The 25,593-nt window shown below is 63.1% G+C and overlaps 1 protein-coding gene across 1 annotated transcript in view; it reads left to right on the top strand.

Moving 5' to 3' along the window:
* TANGO6 (transport and golgi organization 6 homolog) overlaps positions 1 to 23,380 on the top strand; it is a 31,488-nt gene extending 8,108 nt beyond the window's left edge. Inside the window, 10 exon segments of the mRNA XM_048050507.2 lie at positions 1,160 to 1,336; positions 2,966 to 3,092; positions 3,388 to 3,567; positions 6,542 to 6,676; positions 9,266 to 9,793; positions 9,934 to 9,991; positions 13,106 to 13,258; positions 17,642 to 17,793; positions 20,022 to 20,135; positions 22,974 to 23,380. Of these exon segments, the coding sequence (XP_047906464.2) occupies positions 1,160 to 1,336; positions 2,966 to 3,092; positions 3,388 to 3,567; positions 6,542 to 6,676; positions 9,266 to 9,793; positions 9,934 to 9,991; positions 13,106 to 13,258; positions 17,642 to 17,793; positions 20,022 to 20,135; positions 22,974 to 23,150 (1,801 nt within the window). The 3' untranslated portion in view covers positions 23,151 to 23,380.
* The last annotated feature ends 2,213 nt before the right edge of the window (positions 23,381 to 25,593 follow it).

The raw sequence follows: 25,593 nt of genomic DNA, 5'->3' as shown, positions 1-25,593 counted from the left end.
ATTTTCTTACCCTGAAGAGCTCATTAAAAAGTAGGCAGTAACCACAGGCATAGGCCAGGTACGTGACCTCACTGCCTGACCTGTGCACACGGAAGCAGTTCTCGCCTTGGTTTGAGTCAGGAGGATTAGAAATGGTAAAAAGCAGCAGCTGGAGCTCTGACTCTTTGAAGTAAAAGATCATCTTTTTCCTATCCGGGATCATTTTTCTGGTGTGTGCACGACCTGCCTCCCAGCAGCCGTTTCTTGCACTGTGCCCAGTTCCCCACGACTGACACGATGGTGAGCATTATGTGCATCAGTCGTGGTGGCAGCGACCGTGGTGACCAGGTGTGACTGTCCTCTGCCCATTCTCCTCCCGGGCTTTCCCTGGGCTGCCCTGAGTTTGGGCCAGCCTAGTACATAGGCTCCTGGTGGGTTTATACTAACGCCTGGGTGTTACTGGCACGTGGGTACTGGAGGTTTCCCCTAAAAGGTCTGTGCTATTATTAACGACTTGGTGAATCACTTCAAGGAGTAGCGAGCGCTGAGGCACGTTCTTAGAACACGCCAAGTTAACACTGCTGCTGAGTGAGCACAGTCACTGCTAGCTTCTCTCTTGACACAGGAATTTGGCAGGGGTAACAAAAACCACAGCTGCCTGGAAGTGTTCAGGTTCACAGACCCCTGGCACAGCACCGCTGCTCGATCTCATTAACCTGCATTGTTCCTTGGCAGGGGTTTCCATGCCACCTTACAGTGCTCCCCGTCTCCTTCATCTTTCTTGGCACGGCTGGCAGCTCTGTGCTTTGTCAGATCGGCACGAAGCGTCAGGCAGTGCGTACTGTGGCTGCGTGCAAGTGGCTGTCCTTGCACAAACACGCTGTTCACGCAGAGCGCTCCCTTCCTCGCTGGGCTGCAATCTTGAAGGACCCAGCTCCTTCCATCTGTGGACGCTAGAAGGACAGGCTGTTCTGCTCAGCTCCTTCTGACCTGACACAAATGCCTTCAGCTAGCTGGAGCTCTCAGCCCAGAGCATCCCACGGCGTGTCCGTGGTCACTGCAGAGCGTCCGTGCCTTTCCCCTCTCCCTGGGCCGTGCTGTCACACTGCGGCACTGCGCAGAGGGCTCCAGCGGGCAGAGCAAGGTCACTGTTGATGTCTCTCCCTCCCTCTCCTGCCAGCTCCCCGTGCGAGGAGGTCCTGCTGTGGTTCCTGGAGAAGTCAGAGAGGGAGACGTCGCTGTCCGTGCTGGAGGGCTGTGCGGGGCTGGAGGGCAGCGTGCGCCGCCTCCACCCGCGGTGCTGCTTCCGCGTGGGCAGCGAGGGAGGCGCCGTGGTTGCGGTGGAGGAGCCCATCAGGTGAGAGCTGCTGGAGCACTGCGGGCGCGGGGTCGGCCCCCAGACATCACCCGGTGCCTGGGGCCCTTCGTGGTTAGCTGGAGATGCTGTCCCTGCCTGTCTTGTCCCCCAGGCGGCTGGGTGGCTGAGTTGCGTGCGCTGAGCTGGGACAGCGGTGCCTCCACGCTGCCTCTGGGCTCCCCATCTGTAGTGCAGAGCAATGGCTTTCAGCCCTGAAAACCAGCACGCTGTGAGCATTAGCGTGCATGCCCTGCGTGTCTTCCCGAGTCCCAGGACTGGCCTCTGGGGTGTCTGGGGACAGGACACGCACCGCCAGTCCCAGTGCTCCCCGAGTGCAGCTTCCACCTCCAGCCAGGGTCTGTCTCTTGGCCGACTGACTGCATGGAGCGGGTGGAATCCCTCAGGCACAGGTGGCACCGTTGCAGCAAGGACTTGGCGGTGCTAAAGTACCTGAGCCAGGCACTGAACCCCCCTCCTGCTCTTGCAGATGGCCTCTGCAAGTAGAGGCAGTGCGTGGCCCTGTGGGAAATAAACTACAGCCATTAGACTCCAGCCGTGCAACCTAGCGCTGTTCAGCAGCAAGGCATTTGGTTTAAAGAGAGGCAGCTACGTTATTTGGCACGTTACGAGCGCAGGCCAGCACCGTCCAGCAGGCAGAGAGCTCGGCTCCTGCCCAGCAGCGTTCTCTGCATGGGTGCGTCGGGAGCTGCGGGCACCCATTTCCTTCCCAGTGTAACAAAACCCTGTACAAATACCCTCATTCTGGTTTCATTTCAATCTATTCCTGACCTGAATTAGAAGAAGGTCTGCCCTGGGGTTTGCACTGGTTAATCTGAATGTAATTTAAAATTATTCCTTAATGGCCATGCCTCTGCCTCTGTCTGCCCTGCTTTTATGGTTATGACTGCTGCATGAATTAGCTAGTGCTAGGATAGGTTGGGTGGACTGAACGTGTGTTTTGTGCTGATGGTTTCTGTTAGTTATTTCTTAAATGAATGCAGGTTAATTAATAAGCTGAGTGCTTGATCATGTAGACCAAATTAACTGAGCAATAGCTTGGCTCAGCTGCCTCCAGGCTCCCACGTTCTGGCTGTGCTGTGCAGGCTGGTGCTGGGAGCCGGGAGCCTGCACCCCTGCAGAGCCCTGAAACCCTGGGGTCTGCCTGGGGAGAGGGTGCCAAGGGTGATGGGACCCTCTGGGTGCCCCTTGGGGTGGTGTCTGCAGGACTTGTTCTCTCCACCTCCTGTGACTGGTGACATGACAGACTCAGCTTGCACTGTTGCTGGTTTTCACGAGAACTGAAATCTTATTTGCAGTGACCAAGCAAACCACGTCTTGAACTAGAAAACCCTTCAGAAGTGCCCCTAGTTCCTGCAGACTGCCGTGTTCCTCTTTTCCTGCACCAAGACGCTGCACAGTGCATGCTGAATATTTCCCCTTGTGGGGGGGGGGGCAGCAGGAGCTGCTGGGTGCTGCCGGGCCGGGAGCCAGGGGCCCGGGGCAGTGCTGGGGACGAGGGTTTTTAGCAGGAGGCAGCGGCAGGATTTCACCTTGCTGCAGGGCTGTTCAGAGCCAGCCCCGGAGAGGCTCTGGGTGTGTTTGTGGTGGTGACACGGTGACTTATTTCAGTGATGAAGACGAGGCCCTTTACCAGAAGGTTTCCTTGGAGCAGTGCTACGTGGAGAGCTTAGTGGAGCTGCTGTCTCACTGCCAGAAGAGTGGCCTGGCTGGAGACTTCTTCATCCGCTGCCTGAAGGTGAGGTCTCTGGGGCACACCATGGCGATGGTTTCCTTGGCTGTGTGGCAGCTGGCAAAGGGAACAGGGCAGCAGTTGTGTTACCGGGAGCAGCGGGCACGGCACGGTGGAGCACTCCGCTGCGTGCTGGGCAGGCGGAGGGGAGGTGCGGGCGGTGTGGATGTGCTGCACACAGGACTGTCGGCCCGTGGGGAAGGAGGTGGCTCCTGCAGCATTAATAGCATGGTGGCTGTGCTGACCCTGGAACTGGTTTGCTGTGCCCAACCGGTGCCTCCCTGTGCTTCCTTTCCGGCAGGCGCTGACACACGTGGCTGCAGAAGACGAGGCAGAGGTGAGCCCCAGAGCCGCAGCTGGAGGGAGTCTCCTGGAGCTGGAGCAGCACCACGCCAGGCAGAGGAGGAAGCTTCTGGTCCTGCAGCTGGTGGCCACGCTGTGCGAGAGCGTCTCGGACACCGTGTTCACAGACATTGCTCAGGTGGGTCACGGCAAAGCCCATGGGGAGCAGCAGCTGGGGTGCATGGCACAGTGCTCTGTGCCACTGGGCTCCAGGTACACGATTACTAAGAAACAGCTGGAGAAAACCAGAACATCCTCAGGAAAAGCAGCTTATTAAGTCAGTTGTGAGTGTCTGAAAAAGACACCGTCCTGTGCAATATCAACAGGGCTGGCATAACTGTGTTCATGCACTTATAGATGTCTTCACGAATGTGCATCTGCAAAATTTATTAAACACTGTAATTTCAAGGGCTTGTTGAACCTGGTACCAAGCAGGATTGTTAAAATGTGCTGCCTCTGGGCCCCCTGAGCACACGCTGCAGCAGCACTGAAGGGAATTCCTGTCCTGCCCCTGGCCGTCTTCGTTGCACACTGAGGGCAGTGCTGTGTTCACCAGCTGCTTTGCATGTTTAACTTCCCCATCCTCTTCTTTTTAACTCAGTGACCTGGTTATGCTGGTTACCTGTGACTTGCTGAAGCAAAGCAGGTCACTTCTTGCACAGGTTTTCTTATTTTTCACTTTGGGACAGTGGCATCTCTTGTCCTGTGCTCTGCAGTGACACCAATTGTCACCGGTGGGTCTGGCTCTGCTGCCCAGGTCAAAAAGTCAGGAGTGGGAAATGGGGAAGGATTTTGCTGAATTTTTGGGTCTAGCGTGTCTGGTGTAAAAAGAAACACACACAAAGAAAAAAAAAGGCAGACAAAAAAGCCATTATACTTCAGCCTACAAGTAAACACCAGGGGTCATATTTCAAGGAGCGATCCCTCAGGTTTAAACAAGCATCTGCATAGCTGTGTTTTTAAGCATTTTCTGCAGCACACAGTTCCTCCAGGGGGGTTGTTCTTGCTGCAGCTACTCTGCAGCTTGTATGTGTATAACAGGGGTGGAACAAGCAGGAGCTGTCTGTGTGAAGCCCGAGCCAAGGAGCAGCAGCAGCTGTGGGCCTCCTCAGTTGCACGATATATTTTATCTACATTTTCCTGCTCACATTTGAGTTTTATGAGATTCACCTGATTTCCTTGGTGTTGTAGTACACTGAGTTGAGTGAGTACCTGCTGAGTTGAGTGAGACAGAAACACCACTCAGAGTTTTATCTTTCAAGCTTTTTATTCCTTGTAGATGTTAGTGTTTCTTTAATTTTCGGTATCTACCGGTTGTTGTGATGTTTCTGCTTTTACATCAAGTGTAATTTCAACCCATTCAGCTTGCGTGTCACTGAGAGGAGCTGCTCTGACGCTTGTTTGTACTCTGCATTCTTGCTGTTTAACATCACTTTTTTTTTTTTTTCTGATCTTACTAGTCCAGGAAGTACCTGCACCCTTTCAGCAGCCCCTCGGAGCCAGTCTCCCTGCTCTCTGCTGCAGTCGGGGGGCATTTAATGAGGCTGGCAGCAGTCTGCTCGCTTGCCTGCGGTGCCTTAAGTGATGGCAGGAGGCTGGAAGCGTGGGGAGCTGGTGCAATAGGACCTTGTTGCCCTGTCGCTTTGTTTTCCAAAAGAGGAACTATTCCAAAGGGTTCCTCTTATTTTGCAACAAGCATGTTAAGTGGCAATGACCGCTATTCATTGCTTTCCCACCGTGAATGAGTGCCCGGCTCCTGCCACACTCAGTGAGCTGGCCCAGAGCAGTGCTCGCCAGTGCAGTGAGCAGACAAAGGAGTGGAGGGAAAGAAGTATTAATTTCAAGCTCCATTAGAAACACAGGAAGCCTGTGGGATCAAAGATCTTGGTGCCAAGTGTCAAGCAGGCCAAAGCCAGCCAGGCGGGATCGTTACTGGCTTGGAAGAAAAATTCTGAGGAAATGACAAACCGTGGTACACGCACACGCAGCGAATGGCCTGTGTCGAGTGTCGGCTGCCCGTGGAGCACGTGGTGTCTGATCCCTGGCTTTGTCTTCCTGCACTCGGGGAGCCCTCTGAGCTGGCAAATTGGGGTAATTGCTGGGAGTCCTGCAGAGCTCGTCAGCAAAGGGGTTTGGCTGAGAAATGCCCAAATGCTCTTGGTGCCTGCGGGCGTCAGGACGTTGTGCTGGCCTGGGGGGCTCGCAGAGGGGTGCAGGCAGGCGTTATTTTGTTAGGATGAGGATTATCTGAGCTGTGGTAATCCCTGCTCAGCTCCATGTCTTGCTGCTGTGCCTGGTGCTGTTGGTGACTTTGGTCCATGACGGCAGTCGGCGGAGCCGATGGTTTCCCAGAGCTGCCCGGCCTTCATCTTCTGCTGCTATTGTCTAATGTCATTTTTCAAGCCCAAACCTTTCCCTAGCACAATCTTGCAGGGACTCTTCGTGTTTCCCCCTGGTTGCCACCACCCCCTTTGCTCCCTCTGAGCCCATTTGCTTCCCAACATCTCCTCATGCTGGCCTGTGCTGTGACCTTGCTTTCCCGACCAGCTTGTCCCAGGGCTGCGGCGGAGGTGCCGGGGGAACACGTGAGCTCGTACAGCCCTGCGGTAGGGGCCGGGCTGTCAGCACCTTCCTGGTTCAGCTCTGTCTGCTGTGGCTCGGGGAGCAGATGTTAGCTTTGGATTTTAGGTATTGTGTCTCACAAACACTGCTTTTCTCCCTCAGGTGGGAGGGCTGCACGGGGAGAGAAGGGGAGCTCCTGGCTTGGCCACTGCCCCCCCCTGCAGCTCAGCTCCCCGGTACCTCTGCTGCTTTGGACAGCAAGGTGCGGGGTTTGCTGCCAGGAACATCAGCCTCTCCTTGCTAATGCCCCGGGGATGGGGGCATCACCTCCACCACCACGTTGTCCTGCACCCTCAGTGCATTCACAGCTGGGCTTCACCGGGGTCCCAGCTGCCCCCCAGCTCCCCAGGGCTCCCCAGCAGGGCTGGCATTGCCGTGGCCCTGCTGCAGGGACAGTCCTTGCGACGGCCAAGGGATCCACAGCAGCTCTCGGTGGGCCGCTCAGGGCATCTCCTTCCTTCCTTCCTAACCGCTCTCCCATCCGCTGGCAGGTGGAGGAGTTCGTGGCCGCCACGCTCCAGCGGGCGTGCGTCAGCCTGGCGCGGGGCCGCGGCGCGGCGGTGGAGGCGCAGACGCTGAGCATGGCCATGGGGCTGGTGGCCGCCGCGCTCGGCGGAGCCGTGCAGGTGAGCGGGCAGCGGGCGAGCCTCGGGGCTGGGGGGCTTCATTGTGGGGCTGGGGGAGGTGGTGCTGTCCCCGCAGGGGGGCCGGGTGCTCCCGGGGCTGGGTGTGCCGCCCAGCCGCAGTGTGTTGGTGTACACTTATTGTATTGTTCCTGGGAGCACGGCCAAGGGTGCCTTCCCCGCGGGGCGCTCGCCAGAGCCCGCTTGACGCGAGGGCCGGGCTCCGCCGCCGCGCTCTCTGGTCCCAGTTATCTCTTTGGGAAGCGCCGGCCTGCCTGCACACGCGTGTGCTGCTCTGGTTCCCGCTGGCATTCACAAGCCACTTCCTCCTGTTTGCTTTGTCCCTTTAATCAAGCTCTCTTGACAATGCCATGTGTTCCCAATAACAAAGCAGCCAGGCACAGAAGGCTGCACCCTCCCAGCGAGGAGGAGGAGGCGGCGAGGTGGAAACCTCTTTGTGCGCCCCGCGGCTGCTGGGCTGGCTGTGGGATCTGGAGGCTGTCACCGGGCTGGGCGGGCTCCATGTCCTGCACCACGTCCTGAAATCTTCGTGTGCCACCAGCTCACGGAGACGGTGCTGCCTCGGGCAGAAGTGCTTCGGTGCAGAAGGCAGCAGAGAAAAGCTCTGCTAGCTCACAGAGTGTTGGCTAATTCATTCGTAATCCAAAATCTGCTTCCGAGAAGGCAGTGACGGAGCAGCAGTCTCTTTACATACCACCTCCTGCACCCCATACATTCATCCTACCTCCAAAGCGTGCTGAACCTCTCCACGGAGGCTGTGCCATTCTTGAAGGTCCTCTGTAACAGCAGTGCTCGCTCAGTTGCACAGTGTCAGCTAAATGCCATTGGAGAGTGACAATGTGTCCTAGTGCTGTGAAATCACTTCTGGTTACATCACCGTAGCTTCATGCCCAAAGGAAAATTCAGCCATTAATGGAAAAAGATAATTTATTGTGTCTTATGTACCGAATTCCTAGCACTGGGAAGAGAGACATTTAGTTAAAAAAAGAGGGAAAGAAAAGTGTGGTGTATTCACAAATGAGGAGATAACAAGCAGTGTCCTTCAATTAAAACAGCAGAAACTGCCAGTTCTCGTGTAATTAATGACCAGTTCTCATGTAATTCATGACCATATTGTGGCAGTTGATGTGCAGGAAGAGGAGGTGCAAAGCTCCCCCATCAGGTGCCAGCTGGGGCATTGCTGGGGCTTGCCCTCGGCGGTGTCTTTTCACGCGCAGGCCTGGGGCTGAATTGGGTGCTCAGCGTGGGGCTGGAGGGGCTGTGCCCGGGGCTGGGGCTGCTGGGCACGGCCGGGCTCTGGGCCCACCACTGCAGTGCCCCAGCACCCCGTGCTCTGCTGGCCCTGCGCAGAAACGCACAGCCTGGGACCTGGAGCAGCTTTGGGTCCTGGTCCCGGTCCTGGCAGCCCAGCCCCTGCCGTGGTGGGCGCAGAGCAGCGTTAACGGCCCCCCTCCCAGGCGAGCCCCTGCTCCCTCGCCTTGGTAATGGAAGCAACTGAACCGGGCCCGCAGATCGAGTGAAAAAGGCTGCCCGGGGCAGCTGGTGCGGGAAGCAGCAGGAGAGGCTGCAAAGCTGCTTGGTTTTGAATGGCCAAGTGGGTTTTACATAATCATCCAAATGCTCCCCTGAAATCTCTGGGAAAGCGCTGCTTTTCAGGCCTTAGCTGCCCAGACTTTGCTCCTGGGACCTAGCAATTAAATCCTAAACCCAGGTTAGGGCAGGAACTGCCCCCGCCGCGGGGTGCAGCTGCCCTGCGAGGTGCTTCCGTCGGGGATCCCGTGGGATCCGGCAGGGCAGCGAGCTCCGTGCCGCTGCCATCCCCACCTGCTCCTGCCACACCTCGGCACTGGGTTCAATATAGGGATTAGCATCAGGGCCATGCACCTGTCTTTGTGAGGTGCTTTTGGCTCCAGAGTCATGGTGTTTGGGGTGCTCGAGGCCAGAGGCTCTGCGCCGGGGCACGAGGAGGTGCCCTTGGGAGTTCCTGCAGCCCTGGCTGCCTGCCCTGGTCTGCTCCTTTCCCACCTTCTCCCCTGACACACTGCCTGTCCTCAACCCAGAAAGCTCCCGTGTTCCTTTGTAGTGCACAAAGCCTTTTATTTCCCAAATGAGGTCTCCCCGTTGTTGGAGCTCTTCACAATGAGCCTATTGAGGTAGGAGCAGACAGGGGCAGCGCTGCAATTGATACGTTGGCTGCTAACCTGGCGTTTCACTTGGCAAGCATGTTGAGCCAGGGCAGAGCACCACAGACGGGCCCTTACCTCGTTTTGTGCCCCGAGATGCGATGCTCTGCTGACCTGACTGGGGTGCTCGGCAGGAGGGTGCCCTGCCGCAGCTGGTACCACTGGGGCAGCCCTCGGCGTTCCTGCAGTCCTGCTCCTGCCCGCGCTGTGCTCCCCCTGCCCCGCAGGGGCTTGTGCTGTTTTGGCCATCGGTGCCATACAGTTCCCCTGCCTCACAACAGCTCTAATCCCAGAGTATTTCTCCTGCTTCTGGCACGAGGGAGCGGCCCCGTGCCAGAGGAAGCCTCTCGCCGCGATCACGCCAGCGCTGCTCCTCTCCTCCCCGCAGCTGAAGTCGAGCGACTTCGCCGTCCTGAAGCGCCTGCTGCCCTTGCTGGAGGAGGTGTCCCGCACCCACCCCGACCCCGTCATCCAGGAGCTGGCCGCGGACCTGCGCATCGCCATCTGCACTCACGGCGCCTTCTCTGCCCAGACGGTTGGCACCGCTGCTGAGACCTTGCTGGGGAAAAAGCTTGGGCCGAGCAGGACAGGAGGGGGGAGCCCCGAAGGCCCCCCTGTCACAGCCCCCTGCCAAAGTCCCGGGGCTGGTGGGGCACCGACGCAGCGTGGCCGTGGCTGCAGCCGCCCCTCGGCTCCCAAGGAGGGTGAAGAGCAGAGCGTGCACGAAGAGCCCGGTGCCGTGGGTCCTGCTGCAACCCCAAGCACCGAGAGCCCGGCCCCAGCTCAGCTCCAGGAGCTGCTGTTATCAGCCTACGACCCCCAGGTCCCTGTCCGGGCAGCTGCTGTGCGAGCTCTTTCCAGCCTGATATCGCAGAGGGACCCGGAGGCACTGCAGATGCAAGAAAAAATCCTCCAGGTACAGGACCCTGCGCTGTCACCGTCCCTGTGACAACAGCGTGGAGCTGGGGATGAAACCCACGGGGCAGGACGGCTGGCAGTGCCCCTCTCACGTCCTCAGAGGCTGCTGGTAACGAACCCCTCTCTTGATCCTTACAGGTTTTCCTAGAAAACGTGCAGCACGAGGACTCCTTTGTGTACCTTTCTGCCATTCAAGGTGAGCAGCGCCTGACCCGACGGCTGCGTGGTCCCGGGCCCTGCAGGGTGCTGTGCCGCTGTGCCCCGCTGAGCACCGTGCCCCCGAGCCCCGCTGCCAGCAGCGATGTGCCTGCTTGTTAACTGGCCTGCCACGCAGCTCACGGTCTGTGTGGGGGCTCGGGGAGTGCCACCCCCGTACGGTGCATTCCCCACGGCCTTAGAGCAGGGCTGGAGCGTCCCTGGAGTGGGACAGCTGGAGCTCGGGCAGCTCAGGTTGTGCCTTGAGCCAGTGCCTGGGTTGTGCTCCTCGTTCCTCAGGGTGGTGAGCGTTGTCTCCTGGGCCTCGTCAAGCTGAAGCTCTCCTTGTGCTTACTCAATGGGTAATTAGTTAATTTACTGCCCGATTTAATGCTAATGCGCACAGACCACAAGTGTGCATCCCCAGTGCGGAGGCGAAGGTGCCCTGCACGGGTTCACAGCTTGGGGCGTCCCCCAGCCAGTGACACCCGGGAGCTGGTCACCGTCCCTGCACCGGTCCGTGCCCCAGCCCCGATCTCCCGGGGGCTGCATGAGCACAGCCGGGGGAGGGCTGTGGTACGAGCCAGCCCCTTAACCCTGCTCCCGCACAGCCCCGTGCGTGGTCCTGTGGGAAAGTGGAGCAAAAACCAGCTTCATTTACCCCACAGCCGGGCTGCAACGGTAACAACCCAAAGATCTTTAAAGACGTTTTAGCTCACTGGTCGGTTCCCAGCAGTGACTTTGGTGAAACTGGGTGGGTGGGGATTGGGAAGGGGCTCTGCCCCCCCGGGGGGGGCTGTTCGCCCCTGCTGCTGGGGCTCCCAGTGCTGCCGCTTGCCCGCTTCCCAGGAAATGTGTGGGACTTCGCCTGCTCCAGCATGTTCAGCTCGTCCCCTTCCCGGTGCGTGTGGCACCGGGCTGGCTGCGGTGATTTGCATGCAGGTGCCTCTAAATCCAGGCATGGCTCAGGCGTCTTGCACAACGGACTGCTCGTGCCTATCGCTGTCTCCTGTGGGCATGCAAGAAAGCAGAGTTAATTCCGAGGGAAGGTGTTCAGCAGCCCAACGTGTAACTGGAGCCCTTGGGAGACCCCTGCAGAGCAAGCGATTATTTTAGGGCTGCCAAACGGGAGAGGAAGCCGTTCGGGGGGACTGGGGTTCCCCTGGAGGCCCGCAGAGCTGGTGGCCAGGCAGTGCACGGGGGCTTGGTGGTTTTAGGGAGCTGGGGAGATGGCGAGGAAGCACTGTCCCCGGTGTCTGCCCTGTGCGCAGCACTTGAGCAGGTAACTCATACCCAGCTGGAAAATAAGCTTATCAATATGCTTCCCTCTCTGCCTGTACGGTCTTGAGTGGGACGGGTTTGTCCTTGCCCTGCAGGTGAAATAGAAACGCACGCTTAAATATTCCCCGAGTGATTAATATACAGCATGCAGCTGCCTCCGTGTTTCGCAGCCCTGCTACAGTTGTGATTAACCCTGACGCAGTTCCCTGTGGTGGTGAGTCACCCGTGTGCGCTGCTCGGGCTGCCGTGCCGAGCCGTGCCGTGCCGAGCCGTGCCGTGCCGAGCCGTGCCGTGCCATGCTGTGCCACACGTGGAGCCCGAGGGCAGCAGGAGAGGCTGCTCCGGGGGGCTCCAGCTCCGCCAGGCAGGGCTCCCCTCCAGCACCTCGTGCCGCTGTTGCGACGTGGCCACCGCAGCGGCGCAGATGGGAGCCGCAGCGCCGGGAGCGTGCGGGGTGATGCCAGGGGAGAGGTCGCTGCCCCTGTGGATGCGCCCGGGCTTGTGGATGGTAACCCGCACCGGGTGCTGAGCGATAACTGGGGAACTGGGTTGGAGGTGAAGGCTCCTGGAGGGCAGGGGAGAGCTGGATCCATCCTCTCGCAGCCCTTGCACTGACTCAGCGCTTGGCACAGCCAGGGCAGCGCTCTGCCACTTGCATTTCCCTGGAGAGCGGCTGCCTTTTGCCACCCCGGTGCCCCAGCCAGAAACGCGCCCAGGTCTGGGAGCCCTGGCGCTGGCGGAGCCCTGCCCGGGAGGTGCGAGCGGGGACCCCGCCGGCCTCCAGAAGCAGCACCCACGCTCTGCTGGAGCCAGCGAGCTGCCCGGGGGCTGCACCCGGCCGGTGCTCGCCTTGGTGGCGTCTCCCAGCGTGCGACGTCTGGCTCGTTATGTATACACCAGGTCAATGAATATTAACCACCAGTAATTAGTGGACACCTGCTGCCAACTGTTAAATAATTTATCTCTCAGATTGGCATCCAACCCCAGACCACGCTAGGTACCTTGGCGGTTTGGCGTTGCGCGGAGGGGCTACGTGATGTGTTTGACTGAGCAGGCGGGGAGCGACACTCGTTTGTGCAGAATTAATTTCCAGCCTGGGTGTACTTGCCGCCTGAAACTCGGCAGTATTGAGCGAACAATGGGAGAATTTGGGGGTAATTTCCCCAACTACACCCTCAAGACAAGCGAACCCCCGTGCCCTGATGTCCTCAGCCTTTCCAGAAGCGCGTCAGGGAGCCGGAGGGGGCAGCTGGGGTCAGTGCGTGCCAGTTCCCCCCCATGGCCCTGTCAGTTTGGTTTTGACACCCGGGGGATCGAGCAGCCCTAGCGTGGCTCCCGCCAGCCCTTCGGGGAGCGGTGTCCCCAGTGAGCTGGCTGTCACACCGGCTCTAATGGCACGGACACCACTTGGCTTCCTGCCTCTGCTGGAACGCTTAACCCCCCTTCCTGGCCATCGCCGTGTCACCTGTAACGGATTTTGGGTCCTTGCCTTTCTGAGAGTGCAATCCCAGAGTTTCCCCCTCTCCCTCTCACCCAGTGAGGAGCTCTGGTGCTGGCCGGGCTGTGGAGCTGGGAGCTGCTGTCAGTGCGTGCCGCTGCTCGCTGTAACGCGGGGCCCAGTGGGTGCTGCCCGGTCCAGCACAGCCCTCGCTGAGCGTAGGTGAGACCCTTGAGCCCGTGTCTGACCCAAAGCTGCTGCCGGAGTTGGGTCACGATGCAAAACACCAACATTTCCCGTCTCCTCGGTTAGGGAGGTGATGCAGAGCGCTGTCCATGTATGTGCCATCCTCGTGTCCGATCCTCACCCGTGTTTTCTTTCCCCTCTTACCTCCAGGCGTTGCCCTGCTGTCCAGCGAGTACCCAGAGCAGGCCCTGCCCACCCTGCTGGCCCGCTACGGGCGCCCCGTGCAGGACACCGAGGACACGCCGGCTGCTGTGAGCAGGATGAAGCTGGGCGAGGTGCTGATGCGCGTGACCCGGGCGCTGGGTGAGTCCGCAGCCACTCTCTGCTCCCTTGGGGTTACTGCGAGGCCCGTGCAGGGCGCTGTGGGCAGCTGCTCTGCTGTGCTCTGCCACCCCTGGAGACAAAAACCCCGGGGCTTTTTGTGTGCTGGAGGTGGAAAGGCGCCTGGGCACGGGGTCGCGTTGGGGCATTTTGGAGATAAAGGCCAGCGAAATCCCAGGCTTTGTCGGGCCACGGGTTCCTGCCGTGCCCACTCGGGATCATGGGGGTGTGAGCAGATGGGGCCAAGCCCCCCGTGGGCAGGGTGAGGCTGAGGGGACCCCTGCGGCGCAGGGATGCGAGCGGTGCCGGGGCAAAGAGGTGAGCCGGAAAACGCTGCCGGGAAAACCAAGCCTGGGGCTCGAGTGTGTTGCACAAGGGCCCTAGATTCCCTGGAAAACCCCATCCGCCCGCCTGCGGGGCAGACGGGAGCCGGTTCCCGGGGCCTTCCAGGCTTCGCCCTGCGTGGGGGGACTGGCCCCATGGGAGCGGGGATCCTGCCCCGCCACCCGGCAGCTTCCCAGCTGAAGCCCAGGGGCAGGAGCGGGGGCGCGGATCCCGCAGCCGGGCCCCCCCTCACCCTCGGCAGCCCTCGCTGGGTTCAGAGGACGCCGGGAAGCGCCTGGACATGCAGGGCTGAGGGATGAAAGCTGTACGAGGCCTTTCCGGCAGCTGCTGTTGGGACATGTCCTAAAACGCCTCGTGCTCCTCCTGGTAGAGGCAAGGCTGACGAGAGCAGGCGTTTGGTGTTTCCAGGGCACCAAGGGAAGGAGGAAGCCGCTCTCCCCGGTGCCGTGGGGCTGCCGGCAGCCCCATCCCAAGGGGCTGAGCTGGGCCCTCCAAGGGGAGCGGGCAGCGCGCGGCAGTCGGTCCTCCTGGCCTATGCACCCTCTATTCAGTGTCTGATCTCGCTCGGGCTTGAGAGGAGCATAACGAGCCCTGGTCCCGCAGCCAGGCCCCCCAGCTTGGCACCTGGCCCTCGCATTGTTCCCACCAGCGCCAGCCCAGCGGCAGCTCTGTGCCACCCTCTTTCCCGGAAACCCCGTGGCAAGGCGCGACCTGCCCAGCCTTCGCGCAGGTAACCACAGTCTATTGTTTGTAACAGTCGTGCTGTGCAAAAGGTTCCTCTCTCCCCGGGCACAGCAGACACAGGGAGCACAACAAAGCACTGTGTGCTGCACCCTGAGCCGCCCCCGGCTCAGCTCCCCCGGGGTGGCAGCTCGGGCATCGCCCTCGGTCCCCATCCTCACGGGACGCAGCGCGCTGCGTCGCCCAGCACAGCCCGGCTGCTTGGGACAGCAGCAGCACGGCTTGTTCAGGCAGGACGGTGACTGTATGCCCCGCAGTCCTGCTTCACATAAAAAGGGAAGAGAAATCCTCCCGTCTGGGGAATCGCTGCCTTGTGCGGGGCCGGCGTGGGCCTGGGGACACGGAGGTGGAACGGGAGCGGGGCACGTGGTGCTGTGCTGCCTGGCTGGGCGACAGCGACCGGCTCCATGCGTCCTGGCTCTGGCTGCACTCGAGGCACGTTGAGCTTAACTCGGTGTTAAGGCAGCAGCTGTTCCAGATGGGGAAGCATCTGTGCACGTCTCCTGCGTGCAGAGGAGTGACGTGGCAGCGCTGGGCTGCTTATAGGAGCTCTTGGCCAAGGCTCCAGCACTCCCCGTGAGTGCTCCCCGCACCGCAGCAGCTGCAGTTCAGCATCGTGGGCCTGCCCCACGGTCCCTGCAGCGTGGCCGCTTGGGCTGCCCGGGTCCTGTGGCTGCAGGGGCAGCTGCTTGTGCTGCATCCCGTAGGGTTGGTGCTGCCTCGGTCACATCTTGGCCCCTGGGACGGGGACAGGGATGAGGGGTTCACATGCTGCACCCTCTGAGGTGCTGGGCATTTGTCAGCAATCACACCTCGCCGCGTGGCGGCTCCCCGCCTGCCACACGGCTGCAGAGCGGGGTCACCACTGCACTGCCACCTCCAGGGTCCCCGCAGACCCCCGGGTGACGGCCCTGCTCTGAGCCCTGCCCCAGGACCACCGCAGCTCCTGCACTGCTGCGCTCCTGGCAGCAGCTCCCCCGTCCTCCCTCCTCGCTGCGGGAAAAGTCTCTTGGCTCTAGGCATGAGCAGCAATTGGCAAAGGGCCCTTCCTTTAAAGATAATAACATAATTGCGCTGCAGTGTGTCAGTGTTTTATTCAGCTCCTCGGTAGTTTGGCTCCTTCAAAGGCGCTTTATCCTTTAACGACACCTCCTCTCGCCTCCCAGGCGGGCGGGAGCTGTGCTTGCAGGTACGGGGATGGCCGGGCAGGCTCCCCGCCAGGATTTCAGGTGCTGAGCGGAGGTGCGAGGAGGAGCGGGCGGAGGGCTGCGTCGCCCACGAGTGGGGCCCCGAGGGGAGGGACGGGCGAGGGGCACGGTCGGGGTTTGCACGTGGCAGGGCTGAGCCCTGGCGCTGAGCGCCGCTGCCGTGCCCATCCCAAACGCAGCCCCGTGCCCTTTGGTCCAGCTTCGTGCCAGGGCTCAGCGGTGCTGGGCCAGCCCCGAGCAGCCTCCCGTCGGGCCCAAGCACGGGCACGGGACGTGGTGGGGCTCCCGTAGTGCTGCTGGGGGGTGCTGGCAGCAGGAGGGTGGGCACGGCCCCTGCGGGGGGCTCTCCTCCCCGCTGCGGAGCCTCTGCTGCGGGCAGCGACTGCGGCGTGTCCTGGCGCGCCTGCGTATTTATAGAACACACTGCACCGAGGTGTTTTTGTTGCAAAGCTTCGGTATTCCAGACAAAGGGCTTATCTGGTGCTTCCAGAAACGCTTTGCTCCGTACAGCAGCACCCTTGTGATTCAGAGCTCTCCTGCTGCTGCCTTGCACCCGGGGGCCGCCGCGCCTCCCTCCCCTGCCTGCCTCCAGCCTGCTGGAGCCGTGCCTGTGCGCCAGCGGTTGCTCCAGGGAGCGGGGCCGTCGGGAGAACTGCACGACTCGGGGCTGTTAGCAGCGTTCCCTTGCGTACGGGAGGTGAGAGAGCACTGACTGCAATGCCGCTGGGTGCGGTGCTCAGTGGTGCTGGGCAGGGTGCTGGAGCCGTGGCAGCGGATGCTCCCTGGGCGCCGTCTGCCACCTGGGCCCCTCACCACGTTCTGCACAGTGGGGGCACCTCGGAGCCCGGTGGGGCTGGGTGCTGCCTGAGCAGCACGTGCCTCCAGCGCCGCCACTCCCGGCCTGAGCCCCTGGCTGCGGGCAGGGCCGGGGAAGGCAGCGATGGGGAAACGATCCCTGCCCTGCTGCCCTCCTCCTGCAGCAGAGCCGAGGACGCACCTCCCGGAGCCCTGCAGGAGCCGTGGGTGCTGTGCACGGTCCCCTGCCGCCAGCGGGGTCCTTGTCAGCCCCATGAGGAAGCATTTTTGTTTCTGGCACCTGGCAGGAGAGAGCTGAGGACAAGTTGGGATCTGCTCAGCGCCGGGACGAGGACAGGAGCGCACGGGGCTCTGAAACCCGACACAGCGGGGGCCCGTGTGTGGGTGCCCCACACCACGCCGCAGCCCCAGCCCCACTGCGGCTGGGGAAAGGCAAAGCTCTCCCCCCTCGCAGGGTCCATGAGGAATTTGCATCGTTCCTATGGACTTTTGCTGCAAACCCATTAAATCTGCTCCAAGTGCCGAGGCGGCCGTTCTCCCTTCTCCACTGGGGCGTTTGTCTCACTTGCTGCAAGTGCGATCCGTGAGATCCCTGGAGCTTTTTTTCCCCTGCTCACCCCGCACGAACACCTCCCCAGGTTAACCTTTGTCCGGCAGCCCGTGCTGTACGGGATCTGCTTCTGCAGGAGGGTGCCTCCGCATCGGGAGCGCTGCTGGCTGGCGTTTCGGTCGTGCAGGACCCGGGTGTCCTTGTGCGCGGGGTAATTGTGCATGCAGGTCACTGCCTGCGCACACGCACCTCTAATTAGCTGGCTCACACATCCCCGGTGCCTGCCTGCGCTAATTGGCTGTGGGTTCTGGGCGCTGAATGATGTGAGAATTTGGGCCTTCGCACTTCGGATTGTTTATTTGTAGCACGTCACCTATCTGAAAGGCCCAACAGAAGACTGAGGGAATACGTGATGCGCCAAGCGGCCCCAGACAAAGATCTTTGCTCGGGGATGCGTGACACGCATCCTTCCCTCTCGGCAGAGCGGGGATGCCCGGGTGCCTTGTCCCCAGCAGCGCAGGGGGACACCGGGAGGGATCTGGCTGCATTGTGCTCCAGAGGTTGCACCCGGCTGTTCTGCAGGACGCAGAGGGGGCCCGAGCTTCTGTCTCGTGGCTGTGCTGGAAGCCTGCGGGGTCTCCTCCCAGCCAGCCGTGCTGTGCTCTCTGCCTGGCATTGCCGTGACCGCTGTGCTCTCTCTTGCAGGGGACATGGTGGTCAAGTACCGAGAGCCCCTGATCCACGCCTTCCTGCGGGGCTCCCGGGACCCGGACAGCGTGCTGCGCGCCAGCAGCCTCTCCAACCTGGGGGAGCTGTGCCAGAGGCTCGGCTTCCAGCTGGGCTCCGTCGTCCAGGAGGTACCGAACCCCCCCGACAGCCGCCGTCACCTCCCCTCCTGCCACTGCCTGGGGCTGGGGGCCGTGGGGACGGAGATGCTCCAGCTGGGCACGAAGTCCCGGGCTGTGCCACCCAGGGGCCTGGGCCCGGGTCCTCTGGGGGCAGGCGGTGGGGACGGGCGCTTGGCATGGCACCAAAGCCCCCAAAGCCCCTGGGGGAGCCCCCAGCTGTGCCATAGCAGGGCTGGCTCTGGTTGACGAGGCTGCTTCGTCAGCTGCCGGCAGGGTCGCTGCTGGGGGCACAGCAGCACGGTTTCTTTCACAGCTTACTCTGGGAGAGGACGTGAATGATACTTGCAGATATTAGGGTGTAAAAAAGTCATTCCGTCTGAAGCAAACGCCTGGGAAATTCTAGCGCTGATTTTCAGGGCTGAGAGCTTTATAAAGAGCTAAAAATGTCTCCTGTGATGGGAAGTGATAGACAGCCCCAAGGAAGCGCAGCGGGATCTGCTCCGCCCATCCTCATTTCCCTACAGCAGAAGGCCTCAAGACAGATTTTGTACCTGCCAAAGGCACCTCCTCCCCCGTAATGAAACCTCATTATCCTTCACGCTACTACGGACGGGGAGCACTCGGCGCCCACGTGAGCGCCACGGCAGCGGTGCTCAGCCCTCGCCCGGGTGGGTGCCAGGGGTGGGGATGCGCGGAGGTGCCCCAGCTGCGCTCCTGCGAGGGGCGGCCAGGCTTTGGGCATGTTTCTGCCCTGGCTGTGCGGGTGTCCAGCACCCAGCCTGCGACCCGGCGCCCTGGTCGGGCTGCGGATGTTGCAGCAGGGCGAGGAGCGCGGCATTGGGCGCGGGAGCAGAGCCCGTGGGAGCTGCAGCCCGGGCTCGAACGGGGCCGATCTGCATCCGCACAGCTGGCGAGCACCGTGCCCAGCGGCTGCTCAAGGGCTTGCACGCTTGGGGAGCTGCGAGCAGCAAACCCTCAGCGCCGTGCTGGTGCGGGCAGCTGGCAGGGTGCTGGGCTGGAGGCAAGGCAGCAGCATCGGCGCGGCACTCCGGCTTTTCTCCCTGGGTTCCCTCTCGCTGCTGCTCACGCATCAATGGGGTAATGACAGCATTTGATGAGATGCCAATGCACCACACATGCAGCTATTTCGGGAACGCGCTAGCTCTGCTAATTCTTCCTGCTGTCACTGGGTGTTTAATTAGGTTCCTTCAACTCTGCTTTTTTTGAAGCTCTCAAAGACGTCTGCACAGCGCTCAGCCCCTGGCAGGGAGGTGCTCGGTGCCCCGCGAGCACTGGTGCTTGAAGGAGGCATGGCCCAGTGGCAGCAGCGTTCCTGTGTGGGCTTTTAAGGACACTGCGTGACACCAGGAGCACGCTGCAGCCTCAGCTGGGCTCGGTGCCCCTGCTGAAGGCGAGCTTTGCGGCGGGGCCAGCGCTGCCTCCTGTACCTGCTCGTGCTCGCGGTGCAGCCGCTGTCCCCTCGCCCTGCTCGCTTCCCAGCTGCCGTGCTCAGGGTCACAGCCCGACAGGCAGAGCAGCGCCAGCATCAGCTGCTTCACCCGGCATCACTGCCACCGCTGGCTCTGCAGGACTTGCAGCAGTCACGATTTTTGCTGCAGAAGTCCACCCCCTGTCTGGGCGCTCTGCAGTGTTGCAGAAGGACGCAGGGCTCGCGAGGCAGCACGGGGACGCAGCGTGGCTGCAGCTCCGGAGCTGGCAGGAGAAGGGCACAGGGACACATCCCCTTCCTGGCTTAGGGAAAGCCTTTGTGCGTAATTACTGATGATGAAATCCTTTCCTGAGCGCTGCTCAGCACCGCTCTGCGCTGCAGCTGCTGGCCGTGGTGGTGCCCTGGGCAGAGCCCGTCCCAGCCCCGATGGCTGGGTTTTCCCAGGCAAATTGCCCCAGCTCTGGGTGAGCGGCTGCTGGGCTCTGCTGCTCCAGCCCCAGGGAGACCAGGGCAGCACGGCGAGAGTCCGGCAGCGGGTGCAGAGCGGCGTTTCTGAAGGACGGAGGTGCCAGGAGGGTTTTCCATCCCCCGGCCTCAGGCCACATGAGGCTGTGGCTGCCTCTGCGCCGAGTGGGGCCTCCCTGCACGTAGCCAAGTGCCAGAAACCCACGCCATCCCTGCCAGGTCACCCTGCGTCCCCTGATGGGGACTCTGAGCCCTTGCCTAAGGGCTGGCCGTGGGTGGTGGCACCGGCCGTGCTGATGTCCTCCCCGTGCTGTCCCCCCAGGTGACCTCCTGTGTGACGGCCATCGCCAAGACGGACCCCGAGGCGGAGGTGCGCCGAGCCGCCGTGCACGTGGTGGTGCTGCTGCTGCGGGGGCTCAGCGAGAAGGCTACCGAGGTGGGTCACCCCCCGCTGCCCCACGGCACGGCCCCTCTGCCCCCCGGGGAGGGGAGACCCCGGCCTGGAGCACGGTGCTCCAGGGGTTGTCCCCTGCCCAGGGGTGGCAGGTCCCGGCCCCTTGTTTGTGTTGCCTCTGGTGATGAGGAGGGCAGCAGGGACCAGCTGGGGTCTGGGGGTGCACGGGCTGAAATTCCACCTGCAGGCAGCTCCCCGAGAAGTCCTGCTGATCCAGGGGGCTGCCCCCCTGCAGGGCCAGGCTGCCTGTAGCGGCGAGTGCTCTCGACATGTCCCCGCGTGGTGACGGCTGCAGTCACCCCGAGCTGGCGTTGTGGCTCCGGCATGTGTGGCAGCTGCAGGGAGTTAGGAGAAAATTAACTGAGCTATAATTACCTGAGCAGCTGCAGGCTTCCTCTGCCTAAATTACTGCTGATTCTGGAGCAGGCGGGTGCTGTGTGCCCTGCTCCCGGTGGGAACGGCCGGGAGAGGGCTGGGCTGGGTGCAGCAGGGACGGAGTCATTCTCACAGCACCGATGCAGGCAGCAGCTTGGAGAGCCTGGCGTGGTGACAGCCCTGCCAGCTCCTTGCTGCAATCGTTTCAGTTTCCCTCTCTCCTATTTCTTTAAGCCAGAGCTGCCCTTTTCCTCCCTTTCCCTCCGTTCTCACCCTCCCTGCAGCTCGGACCCAGCATGCGGCCTTTTGGGGACAGCCTGGTCCCTGATACGTTCCTCTGCGAACGCAGGCACGCAGCACGTCCTGGCCCCGGCCACGAGCAGAGCAGCCCCTCTGCCTGGGGCTGTGGCTCTTGCCCTCTGCCCGAGCCAGCCCCGCGGCCACCCGGCCTCGTGCACTGCCTGGGGGTGACCCCTCGCAGGGTCCCACCCTGGGGACGCACGCAGACGGGTGCTTGTGAGGGCACCGCAGCAGGAGCAGCCGTGCGGGAGCTCTCCCCGTGTGTGCTTTGTGCTCCGTGCACGCCTGCTCTTTGTTTCTTTGTGGAGGCTTCAGGGAAGGCTGCCGGTGTCACTGCCGGTGTCACTGCCGGTGTCACTGCCGGTGTCACTGCCGGCGTTCCCCTCCATGGCTCTTTGCTCCCCCAAGTCGAAGCTTCTCCTCCGTTTCTCCGCCGCCACGCCCCAAAAACAGACAACCTGGTTGTGTTTCCTCCTGAAAGCACTCCCAGTCCCCACGGCTCTCTTACTCTCTGCTTCCCATTTCGTCCCTCAGCCCGGGCAGGAGGGCTGGCTCCTGCAGCGCTCAGCCCTGCGTCCTGCCCGGCGCTGGGGCGACGCCGACCCTCTGCCGGGGCGCTGGCATCTCCCCGGGGCAGCAGCGGCACCGCAGAGCTGCAGAGGTTTTGTTTCCCTGGCTCGGAACAGCAGCACGGGACAGGCCATCCTCACCTCATGGCTTCCTAGAAGTGGCAGGGCTCCTTTCCGCAGGGAGCCCCAGCTCCTGTGCCACGGGGAGCACGAGGCTGGGGGCCGAGCCGCGGATCCGCATCCACCTCTGAGCTCGCTCCAGCTCCCTGCACTCCTCTCGAGCTCTCGTCCTCCTCAGGGCTCTGCTCTTCAGAGCACCCGGCTCTGGGAAGGGCCTGGCTCCTTCCTCAGCACTTGCAGGAATCTGCCCCCGAAGCCACGGGCGGTTGGCACCTCTTCCTCCTGGCACCCGCTGCTGCAGGCGGGCGAGCTGCGCCCTCCTCACGGGGCCTGCAGCGCGGGGCTGAGCCCGGGGACAGCTCAGCAGGGCGGCTGGCACCCAGGGGCTGGCACCCAGGGGTGCTGCCAGCGCTCGGCCACCACGGGGCCACCACGGGGGCTCTGCCCGGCCCCTCCAGCCACAGCACCCGTTTCAGGGAACGTCAGGGGACGTCAGGCGTGTGGCACGGTGACGTTTTTGCATTGCAGCTGTGAATTACTTTGTCTTCCCCAAACCACGTGGAGCACCTTCTGCTCGTGGCCCAGCCTGAGCCCATATCCGTTGGTCCTGCTGAGCCCAGGGGCTGTGGAGCCTCTGCCAGGCGCTGCCCGCAGGAGCTCAGGGCTGCTCTCCGCGTGCCCTGTGCCCGACCCACAGCTTGTGGCCCCGCACTGAAGGGCCCTCCTTCCTGGGGCAGGGGGGACGTGGTGGTGCATCCCCTGGGGCAGTTCCCTGCTGGGCTGTGCCGTGGGGCAGCGCCAGGTTCTGGGAAGCCGTGGGAGTCGCCCTGAGGGCCCCGATGATCGATTATGTGGCTTGGGAAGGACCAGGTTTGCCAAGGCCGTCGCCTCCCTTCCCACTTCCCAGCAGTGTGTTGGGACTCAGTTCCTAGGAAGGAAGCAGCCGGTTCCCCGCGGGAATCCCCAGCGGGCAGCTCCAGGGTGCCCCTCTGCAGGCAGGGGTGCCGCGGTCCATGGGCGGGTAGCTGGGGCTGGTCACGGGCCTCATCCTGCAGAGGGGCTGGGGATGCTGCCCCCTCGCAGGGCTCGATGCTGCAGCAGTGCACGCGTGAGTAGGGCCGTGCCGCTGGTCGGCATCCGTAGCTGTCCTCGTGCACTGCGCCCACCCCGGCTGCTGCCAGGGCCGCCCAGCTCGCGTCCGTCTCCCCCATCCCTGCGGGTTCAGGGGCCTGGGGAGAGCCGGCAGTGCCATGAATGTGTGGGGAAACTGAGTCACGGGAGGGGAGGGCGGTGAGTCAGGGCGGCGATGGTGGTGGTGCCGCGTCCTGGCGCTGCCCAGGTGGAAGGGGCACAGCCGCGCCTGCCGGGGCACGCCGTGCGCTGCTCGGGGCCTGTGCTGGGTGCCGGCGGGGCTCCGGCGGGTGCTGACCGTGGCTCTGCCCTCTGCTCTCCCCAGGTGCTGCGGGACGTGCTGCGGGACCTGTACCGCCTGCTGAAGCACGTGGTGGCGGCCGAGCCCGACGGCGCGGCCGTGCTGCACGCCCAGCTGGCGCTGGAGGAGCTGGGCCAGGCGGTGCGGGGCGGCCTCTTCCCCCCGCAGGTGCTGGAGAAGAAGATCGTGGTGCTGCCGTAGCAGGTGCTGGCAGCGATCCCCTACAGAAAGAGGCTTTTCCTGCTCCGGTGCCGGGCGATTTTGCTCCCTGGAGGGGACAGGTTTGCTGCGCCCTCGGGCCGCCTGCAGCAGGTGCCAGCCGTGGTGGAGCCGCAGCGGTGCCGGGGTCAGGCAGCCTCAGCAGCCCCCCTCGCCCAGGGCAGCACCGGCCTCACGGGTGCAGGGATGTCGGATTAAACAGAGAAACCCTCTGCTGTGTGTGTGTGATGTTTCTGGGAGCCACACGAAGCCCCTGGGTGCTCTCAGCCGTGCTCATTCTTGCCTGCTTGGGATGGTGACAACAGCATGGGCCATGGAGCCCCTGGGTCCTGGGGGGGTTTGGGGCATTAGCCGCATGGAGCAGCCCTTCGCTGGGGGGGGTGCTTGGGCTCCTGGGGCTGGAAGCAGCACGGGGTGCTGCGGCTTCCCCTGAGACCATGGAGGGAGCCGGGAGGGAGAGGGGGCTTTGTCTGCAGCCGTGCCGAGCTGGCACGTGGCACTCGCCCAGCCCAGCCCCTGGGGTGCCCGTGGGCATCGAGGGGCATCGAGGGGCACCAGCCCCAGGTGTGGGCCAGGGAAGAAGATCCCTGGAAGCAGTGGCTGAAACAGAGCCAAAATGTTGGTATTTTAGCCAAATTGGAGTGATTTCCCCAGTGGAGAAGAGGGAAATGATGCTGGTGTTTCCAAGCTCCTGCCCCACTGGCACTGGGGCCCCCCCACTGCCTTTCTGGCAGCTCTGGGGAGCTGCACCAGAGCCCCCCCCATCCTAGGGCTGGGGCTGCAGGGCCCTGCGGGGCACCTCCACGTCTGGGGACATCCCAGCACTGGGGTCACTCCTCTCCCTCCATCAGGGCAGCCCCCACAGGTCCCTCACCGAGGGGGACACCCCAAACCCGCAGAGCACTGTGCACCCCACTCCTGGGCTGGGACCTTCTCTGCACCCACAGGACAGGGAGGGAGCGGGGACGTGCAGGGTTGCACCAGGGTACCCGGGGGTCCTGCAGCCCAGAGCCCCCCCGGCACCTGCAGCGAATCTGTGCCCCAGCCCCCCCGCTCTGTGCTGGGCCGAGGGTTTGTGTGGGGCCAGCGCGCCCCTGCCCTGCAAGGTTGGGGTGCCAGGCTGCACCACCACCCCCAGCAAAGCCACCCGTGCCGTGCCGTGCTGGGCCATGCCGGGCCATGTTGTGCCGTGCCGTGCCGTGCTCAGCTGGGTGGGCGCAGGCAGGGCGGGCGGCCAGGAGCACACTGTCCTTGATGGAGCGCGGCGGTGGCCGGGCGCTCCCCCTCGCTCTCGCTGCCGCCAGCCTGCGCACCCGGTGCTGGTGCCGGTGCCGGTGCTGGGCTGCGGGCGTGCGCCGGGATGCTGCCGTACCGGCACTGCCTTGCCAGGGCCTGGAGCAGACAGCCAGAGGAAGGGTTTTGAACGAGAAGTCTGCATTCGTGCTGCTTTCTGGGCGTCTGGCTGCAGCTCTGCCGCTGTGAACAAGGAGATTTCTGTGCCGGAGGAGGAGGAAATTTTATTTGTACCTTGGGAAGCGCTCGTGCAGAGAGAGCAGGGCGAGCACCGGGGAGCTGGGATCGCACTGAAAGGTAACGGGGCCAGGGGGTAACCCCAGTGCTGGGCACCTGCAGTGGGGTGGGGACACACACCCTCCTGTCCCTGTCCCTGTCCCTGTCCCTGTCCCTGTCCCTGTCCCTGTCCCTGTCCCTGTCCCTGTCCCCTCTGTGCCTCCTGCAGATCAGCACCCACAGCCCTGGGGCACCCCTGTGCACCCCTGAGTTGGGAACAAGACCACGCTGGGTGTCACCCCACCACGCGGTGCCACGTGGGAGCCCCACCGGTGGTGCCGGGGTCCCAGCTCGTCCCTGCCCCGCCATGGGCAGGGGGACACCCCCGGGGAGCCCCTGGCCCCTCTGGGTGAGGGACCTGAACGTGCGGGGTCTGAGCAGCGGCTGCAGCTCGGGGGGGCTCAGCGGGCACGGTGCGCCCCGGGGCGGGCAGGGACCCCCCCCACCAGCCTGGCACCGACACCTCGTGCGTGACGGGCGCGGGGCTCCTGTCCCCGGGGTGGCCCCGTTCCTGCGTGGGGGACAGGGGGACGCCACGAGGTGGGCCCCGGGCGTCCCCAGGTGGGCGGCTGATGGGCTCGGGGGGGGCACGGCCGGTGGCCGAGAACGGCACCGGGGGCACATGGGGACAGGGGGGTGGCCCTGGCGGGCGGCGCGGGGTTGTCCGCGGCGTCCCCGGGGTGTCCCGGAGCTGCGGCCGGTGCCCGGTGCCGGTGGAGCCCGGCGCGGTGCCGGTGCCGGTGCCGGCAGCGCTCCCGCAGTGCGGGGCCGGGCGGGTCCCGCGGGCGGGGCGGGGGCCGGGGCCGGCGGGGCCGGGGCCGGGGGTGGTGCCGGGGGTGCCGGTGCCGGGGGTGCC

Source organism: Anser cygnoides, chromosome 12 (assembly GCF_040182565.1).
Source record: "Anser cygnoides isolate HZ-2024a breed goose chromosome 12, Taihu_goose_T2T_genome, whole genome shotgun sequence".
Classification (NCBI taxonomy): domain Eukaryota; kingdom Metazoa; phylum Chordata; class Aves; order Anseriformes; family Anatidae; genus Anser; species Anser cygnoides.
The sequence above is the reverse complement of the archived record's forward strand: the minus strand, read 5'-3'. Positions and strand labels throughout refer to the sequence as shown.